This window comes from Nerophis lumbriciformis, linkage group LG33 (assembly GCF_033978685.3).
Source record: "Nerophis lumbriciformis linkage group LG33, RoL_Nlum_v2.1, whole genome shotgun sequence".
In the NCBI taxonomy this organism is placed as follows: Eukaryota; Metazoa; Chordata; class Actinopteri; order Syngnathiformes; family Syngnathidae; genus Nerophis; species Nerophis lumbriciformis.
This window is the reverse complement of record NC_084580.2, coordinates 1,194,826-1,202,709: the sequence shown is the minus strand read 5'-3', so window position 1 is coordinate 1,202,709 and position 7,884 is coordinate 1,194,826. Positions and strand designations below refer to the sequence as shown.

The 7,884-nt window shown below is 46.2% G+C and overlaps 1 protein-coding gene across 1 annotated transcript; it reads right to left on the bottom strand.

Moving 5' to 3' along the window:
• Nucleotides 1-4,415: 4,415 nt before the first annotated feature.
• LOC133575934 (uncharacterized) lies at nucleotides 4,416-7,670 on the bottom strand. The gene has a single exon (XM_061928872.1). It carries the CDS (start codon nucleotides 7,629-7,631, stop codon nucleotides 4,467-4,469), a length of 3,165 nt encoding a protein of 1,054 aa, XP_061784856.1. The 5' UTR covers nucleotides 7,632-7,670; the 3' UTR covers nucleotides 4,416-4,466.
• Nucleotides 7,671-7,884: the final 214 nt, after the last annotated feature.

The window sequence follows — 7,884 nt, the reverse complement described above, 5'->3', positions numbered from 1 at the left end:
TTCACACTCACATCTACACACTAGGGCCAATTTAGTGTTGCCAATCAACCTATCCCCAGGTGCATGTCTTTGGAGGTGGGAGGAAGCCGGAGTACCCGGAGGGAACCCACGCAGTCACGGGGAGAACATGCAAACTCCACACAGAAAGATCCCGAGCCCGGGATTGAACCCAAGACTACTCAGGACCTTCGTATTGTGAGGCAGACGCACCACCCAACATAAACAAGTTCAAATCTAAAGTCAAGCACCAGTCCAAAGCTAGAAAGGACTATTGTGTAGCTATGATACTTTCCTGTGGACAGAAGCCACATCTGGAAAGTTTTAGCAGTCAGGTGTGCGGAATGGCCATAAATTCTAGATGTTTACCCTTTTTTTTTTTTTACACTTAACACCTTGTGGCTAAAATAAACCGGCTCCTTTGTTCATTGATGTAGAAAGACAAGAGGTATACCAGACTGACAGATTCCTGCCCCGCAGCGATGCTTTCAGAAACATGTCTATTATTATATTAAGGCTCATCGCCACAAGAGCTGAGCTTTATGTTGCCATGGTTATAGTCACATGACAACACAGGCAAAAAGGAAAGTTGCAGAAAAGGAAAGTTGAGAGAGTTGTCAGGAAATGTGGAAGGAAGCAGCGTTTATGAGGATTCCCTAGTGTGTGCCTGCTGTCTATCCCATTCCGGCTCTATTTCCACTGCCATGTCTCCACAAGGAGTCCCCAAAATGTGCCTGGAACCACTTTGGTATACTCGGCAGAGAGGATCCCTGCATGTTTTCCAGGATTTCAACTGATATATATTAAATTATATTCTCCCTGCATGCCTCCAACAATTGGCCATATTTTTTTTCCTACTTGAAAGTCAAACTAGAATAAGACTTGGCTTGATTGTGTCCAACTGCAGATATTTCCATAATCAGCAGTGTGCGCTCTGACAAGAATGAGGCAGTGGGTCGCAATGAATGACCATTATTGTGAAGTCACACTGTTAAATCCTGGGGCAGCATAGGGCCCAGTTGTTAATGTTAAAATGTGCTAAAAGCTGTAAGAGGGCGGGAGATCATGTTTGAAACATGTTAGAAAGTTAGCGCCCTCCGCTTATAGGTTTAAAAAAAAAAACCCACAATTTTCCCTAATGGCAAAATAAATATAGAACAAATATATGTAAATTGTTTCTACTATAAACAAGTCTGTATTGTAAAACTACCTCATCTTTAAATATACAAACCCCGTTTCCACATGAGTTGGGAAATTGTGTTAGATGTAAATATAAACGGAATACAATGATTTGCAAATCCTTTTCAACTCATATTCAATTGAATGCACTACAAAGACAACATATTTCATGTTCAAACTCATAAACTTTATTTTTTTTTGCAAATAATAATTAACTTAGAATTTCATGGCTGCAACACGTGCCAAAGTAGCATGTTCACCACTGTGTTACATGGCCTTTCCTTTTAACAACACTCAGTAAACGTTTGGGAACTGAGGAGACACATTTTTGAAGCTTCTCAGGTGGAATTGTTTCCCATTCTTGCTTGATGTACAGCTTAAGTTGTTCAACAGTCCGGGGGTCTCCGTTGTGGTATTTCAGGCTTCATAATGCGCCACACATTTTCAATGGGAGACAGGTCTGGACTACAGGCAGGCCAGTCTAGTACCCGCACTCTTTTACTATGAAGCCACGTTGATGTAACACGTGGCTTGGCATTGTCTTGCTGAAATAAGCAGGGGCGTCCATGGTAACGTTGCTCCAAAACCTGTATGTACCTTTCAGCATTAATGACGCCTTCACAGATGTGTAAGTTACCCATGTCTTGGGCACTAATACACCCCCATACCATCACAGATGCTGGCTTTTCAACTTTGCCCCTATAACAATCCGGATGGTTCTTTTCCTCTTTGGTCTGGAGGAAACAACGTCCACAGTTTCCAAAAACAATTTGAAATGTGGACTCGTCAGACCACAGAACTTGTCCACTTTGTATCAGTCCATCTTAGATGAGCTCAGGCCCAGCGAAGCTGACGGTGTTTCTGGGTGTTGTTGATAAATGGTTTTCGCCTTGCATAGGAGAGTTTTAACTTGCACTTACAGATGTAGCGACCAACTGTAGTTACTGACAGTGGGTTTCTGAAGTGTTCCTGAGCCCATGTGGTGATATCCTTTACACACTGATGTCGCTTGTTGATGCAGTACAGCCTAAGGGATCGAAGGTCACGGGCATAGCTGCTTACGTGCAGTGATTTCTCCAGATTCTCTGAACCCTTTGATGATTTTACGGACCGTAGATGGTGAAATCCCTAAATTCCTTGCAATAGCTGGTTGAGAAATGTTTTTCTTAAACCGTTCAACAATTTGCTCACGCATTTGTTGACAAAGTGGTGACCCTCGCCCCATCCTTATTTGTGAATGACTGAGCATTTCATGGAATCTACTTTTATACCCAATCATGGCACCCACCTGTTCCCAATTTGCCTGTTCACCTGTGGGATGTTCCAAATAAGTGTTTGATGAGCATTCCTTAACTTTATCAGTATTTATTGCCACCTTTTCCAACTTCTTTGTCACGTGTTGCTGGCATCAAATTCTAAAGTTTATCAGTTTGAACTTCAAATATGTCGTCTTTGTAGCATATTCAACTGAATATGGGTTGAAAATGATTTGCAAATCATTGTATTCCATTTATATTTATATCTAACACAATTTCCCTACTCATATGGAAACGGGGTTTGTACATATCAAATAATAGTTATATTTTTAGACTTTCTCTAAGGGTAGTATGTTATGTTTCAGAGTGGAGATGACGGCTCAGACACCAGGGGGCAGTAATGTACAATAATTTATTCTATATATAGTCAATGTATATATATATATATATATATATATATATATATATATATACATACATATATATATATATATATATATATATATATATATATAAATATATATATATATATATATATATATATATATATATATATATATATATATATATATATATATATATATATATATAAATACTAAACCGTACTAACAATAACTCATTTCATTTCTTTTTATTCCTTTCATGAAAATGCATATATACAAGCCATATACAGTTGACACTTTCATTGTTTTTAGGAGTGGAGCCTGCGGCTTAGTTTAGTTAACTAAACTAACTAAACTAAGAAAATGGAGTGTGACAAAACCCAGGAGTGTGTGTGTGTGTGTGTGTGTGTGTGTGTGTGTGTGTGTGTGTGTGTGTGTGTGTGTGTGTGTGTGTGTGTGTGTGTGTGTGTGTGTGTGTGTGTGTGTGTGTGTGTGGCTATGTGTAAGGTTAACTGAGTGTGTGATACCAAGTGTTGATGAGAGCGAAGGAACGAGCCAGTCCGTGGGGCAGGCAGGTGATCCAGGGCAGGAGAGGAGTGACAAGGTCCGTGTCCGGGCGAGGGTCAAGGATCAAGGAAGGCAGTCCAAAGTTCACAGGGGAAAACAATGAAGAATCACCAAGGGCAAAACCTCGGGAGGGCACTGAGGGAGGACAAACAAGGATGTCAGGCACGGAGGGAAAATGCAGAGAGAAAACAGAGAGCATCAAGCTAGAGTAGGCTTACGGTCCACCATTGAGAACTAAGTTCCCGCATGGATCCGTGGGTCTACTGGTCCTTTATACAGCTCCCTCTCATCAGGTCCAGGTGCGCAGATTGCTGATCGCCCACAGCCTTGCCGGCATGTGGGCATGACGCGGCCGTGGGCACGTCCCGAGGCGCGGCAAGCAGGGCGCAAAGATGAGGGCGCATTCGAATGCCGTGACAGCTAGTATGTTATGTTATGTCACAGTTATTTCTGAAAAAAATACTATAAGAACTTCTCTAATTGAATTTCCATGAAATAATAAAAACGTTTAAAATAAAACTTAAAATAATAAAATTAATACAACTGTTCAAAATTCAATGAACAACTCTTTATAATGTTTATAAAACAGGAGATCATATAGATATGATAGATATATTACATATATTTCTGCATGGCAATGTTTGAACCTTCCTTTATAATGAATAAAATGTAATATTCAGCCTGCTAACCATTCTGTAATTGAGGACTCGACCAGAACATGCTATAAAATAATTTACACAATATTCCTCAACTGGAAATGAGCATTTCTTTAGGTGCTAATATCACAGAATAACATTACAAAACATCTCTGACAAATAGGAACGGGTACCCCTGGTAACTCAATGGTACCAATTATTGGTACTATTGTGTGTGTTCACGTGGTAAAAATGTTTTATTTGTGTAATAATGGAATCTTAAAATGTTTAAATGAAACATATTTATTTCTCTTTATTGATCGATTATCTTGAAAGATACATCTCCTGGATGCACTGGGACACATCATCAGTGATGTATCCTGGATTCATCGGGTGTTTCGGGTCTCGCAACATCAGACACCCTCGTCCAGGCGACCCAGCCGGGGTGATCAAGTCCCTGCTTGTGTCCCAGTAGCAACCCACGGATCTGCCCTTTTCAGCCACAACCACCTCGTGGCTTTCTCTGCCGCTTCACTTGCGGATTGAATGGCCCTCCTTTTGGCCGCCCCTTTGACTCCCAATCGGCCAAGCACTTTACAGAGGGAGCGTCCTGCAAAGCCACGGCAACCAACTTCTATTGGCTCATAGAAAGTCCTCCAGCCCCTGCCCCTGCAGTCCTCCACCAGCTCCTGATACTTGGCACGTTTCTTTTCGTTGGCTTCCTCAATCCGCTCCTCCCAAGGCACTGTTAGTTCCAGCATGATGAGGTGTTTTGAAGCCTCTGAGATGATGATCATGTCTGGCCGTAGAGATGTTTTTACAATGTGCTGGGGGAACCTCAGTTGTTTTCCCAGGTCAACGTGTAGCTGCCAATCAGGGGCTGTGTGAAGGAGTCCTGTTATTGTCTTTGGACGTGCACGAGGTCTCACCCCAGCTTTGATGAAAGAGATTGCCTTCTTTGGCGCATGATGTTGCTTGCTGCTGCTGATGGCTGAGGCTATGCTCTCAGCAACTGCTTTGAGTACCTGGTCATGACGCCAGCGATAGCGACCATCAGCCAGAGACTTTGGGCAACTGCTGAGGAGATGTTCCAAGGAGCCTCTTCCAGAGCAAAGGGAGCAGAAGGGTGTCTCGCTCTTCCCCCAAACATGGAGGTTTGCTGGGCTAGGGAGGGAATCGTAGACTGCTGCCACGAGGAACCGGACGCGGTGGAGGTCTGCCTGCATGATGTTTGACCAGGTGACTTTGCGCTGCAACATGCCCTCCCATCTTGTCCATGCCCCCTGTTGCCGGAGTCCCACTACCCTGCCCACTCGCTCTTCCTCCAAGCCTGCTCGGACCTCCTCCTGGAGTAGATGTCGTCTGTCTTTGCCCCGGGCCTGGCTGACTTGGGTCTTTGGGAAGTAGCCCAAGCCTGCTCTCCCTGTTGCTATGGCCCCAACCAGTGCCTTTTGTCTAAGGCGTGACTCAGCCACCTCCACTGCCTTTTCTGCCTTCCACTTCCTTCCTGTCCTCACTTCAATCCCGGCTGATGACACCTTGCAGTCCCTGGAGTCTCTGTACTGTAGGGCTTCTCTTGTGCGTGCCACCTTGAATTCTTCAGTGAGCCCACTGAAAGGTAGCTGCAGGATGTTGCTTGTCCCGTACAGAGCAGCGCTGTTGAGGCTGCGTGGGAGACCCAGCCATTTCCGCAGAAAGCTGCTGATCTTCCTTTCAAAGGCTTCCACTGTTGTTACTGGGACTGCATATACAAGGAGAGGCCACAGGACTCTGGGAAGGATGGAGTGCTGGTAGATCCAGGCTTTGAATCTACCAGGTAGGCCAGACTTGTCTACTTTGGTGAGCCACCCTCCAAGCTCTTCAGTAGACTTCTGGATAGCAGCAGAGTCCTTCAGGCTGGAGTCAAAGAGCTTTCCCAAGCTCTTGACTGGTTGCTCCGTGATGGATGGAATGACCTTTCCTGAGATTGAGAATCGGAATTTGTTGACCACCTTCCCCTTCTTCAGCACCATGGACCTTGACTTTGCGGGCTTGAAACTCATCCTGGCCCACCCAATGAGCCTCTCCAATCCCTGCAAGATCCACCTGCTCCCTGGTACTGATGTTGTTGTTATGGTAAGGTCATCCATATAGGCTCTAATGGGGGGCTGTCGAACACCTGATCTGGACAGAGGCCCTCTGCATTCCACCTCAGCAGACTTTACCACCATATTCATCGCCAGTGTAAAAAGGACAACGGAGATGGTGCATCCTGTTATTATTCCCTTCTCAAGGCGATGCCAGTCAGAGGTTATTGACCCAGAAGTGACCCGGAGCCTGAAGTTATTGTAATAATCCAGGATCAAGTCCTTGATCTGGCTGGGAACATGGTGGCGGTGTAGCGCAAGCTCAACTAGCTTCTGTGGGATGGACCCATAGGCGTTAGTCAGGTCCAACCACAACACAGCAAGTTCCCCTCTGCTCTCATGGGCCTCTCTGATGAGCTGTGTGACGACACCGTTGTGCTCTAGACAGCCGGGGACTCCAGGAATCCCCCCCTTCTGCACTGAAGTGTCGATGTAGTTGTTCTTGAGGAGAAACTCGGTCAGTCTTCGGAAGACGATGCTGAAGAACACCTTCCCTTCCACACTCAGAAGTGATATAGTCCGAAACTGGTTGATGTTTTTCGAGTCCTCCTCCTTGGGGATCCATACTCCCTCTGCACACCTCCACTGGTTGGCCACTCTCCCCCTTCGCCAGATCACCTTCAAGGTCTTCCACAGATGCTTGAGAAGCCCTGGACAGCGCTTGTAGACGAGGTAAGGTACACCACTGGGGCCAGGGGAAGATGCTGAGCGGGCTGCCTTGATGACCTCTTCAACCTCCTTCAAACTGGGCTCTGTCAACTGGAACTCTGCCGTTGGTGGCGCAGGGCTGATGAGCGCTCTGTTGGGTCCTAGATCTTGTCCCCTCAGTGGGTCGCTCATGGTATTCTGGAGGAAGCGATTCACTTCCTCTCTTGGGCACTCAAGCCGGCCACTGCGCTTGTCCCCGAGCAGCTGTTTAGCAAACCGAAAGGGGTTGGCAATGAAGACTGCTCGCTTCCTAGCTCTCTCTCTTCCACACCTCCTGTGCCACTCTGCTCTGCGGAGAGTTGTCAGCTTCTTCCGCAGGATGTTGCGCAGCTCTTCTAAAGGTTGTTTGTCCTCCTCAGAAACTCTCTTGAACTGTTTCCTGAGGGTTCGAAGCTCCTGGCGCAGTTGGTGTATCTTAGTGGCTCTGCGATTCATGGTGTAGGGGGTGGCCTCAGTGTTGCCCTTCTCCATCCGTCCGAATCTTTCTGAGCCATAGCTGACGATGATGGTACTCATTGCCTGGAGCCTGCTGTCGACATCTCCTTTAGCTGTGGCTTGGATGATGTTGGACACGTCCTCATCAAACTGCAGCCACTCGCTCCGTCTGTTTGCTTGGGGCCATTTAATCCGCTGCTGTGGAACTACTCTGCTGGGATTGAGAGACTCCGGTACGTGGAGGGACTGGGATCTGTGGGGTGTCTCCTGTCCGGGCTCCTCCTGCGTCTCACCAGGTCCAGGACCTGTGCGTTGAACCTCGCTCTCCCGCTCCAAACATTTCATTCTGGCCTGATGGATTCTTAAGCCACGTTGATTTTTGCACAGCTTGTCGCAGATACATGTCATACTCGTAGTCAGTTCGTTTGCGGGGTTCGTTAACCTTTGGGCCGTCCGATTGGAGATCTCATCCTCCCCCCCTCTCGGGATCTCCTGGGGGTATTGCTCTGTAGGGTTTTCCGTAGCTTATTTGGGTTCTTTCTCACGAAAGATACAGGCTGGGGTGCTAACCCATACTGTCCCGGGTGCCGTCTTTCCG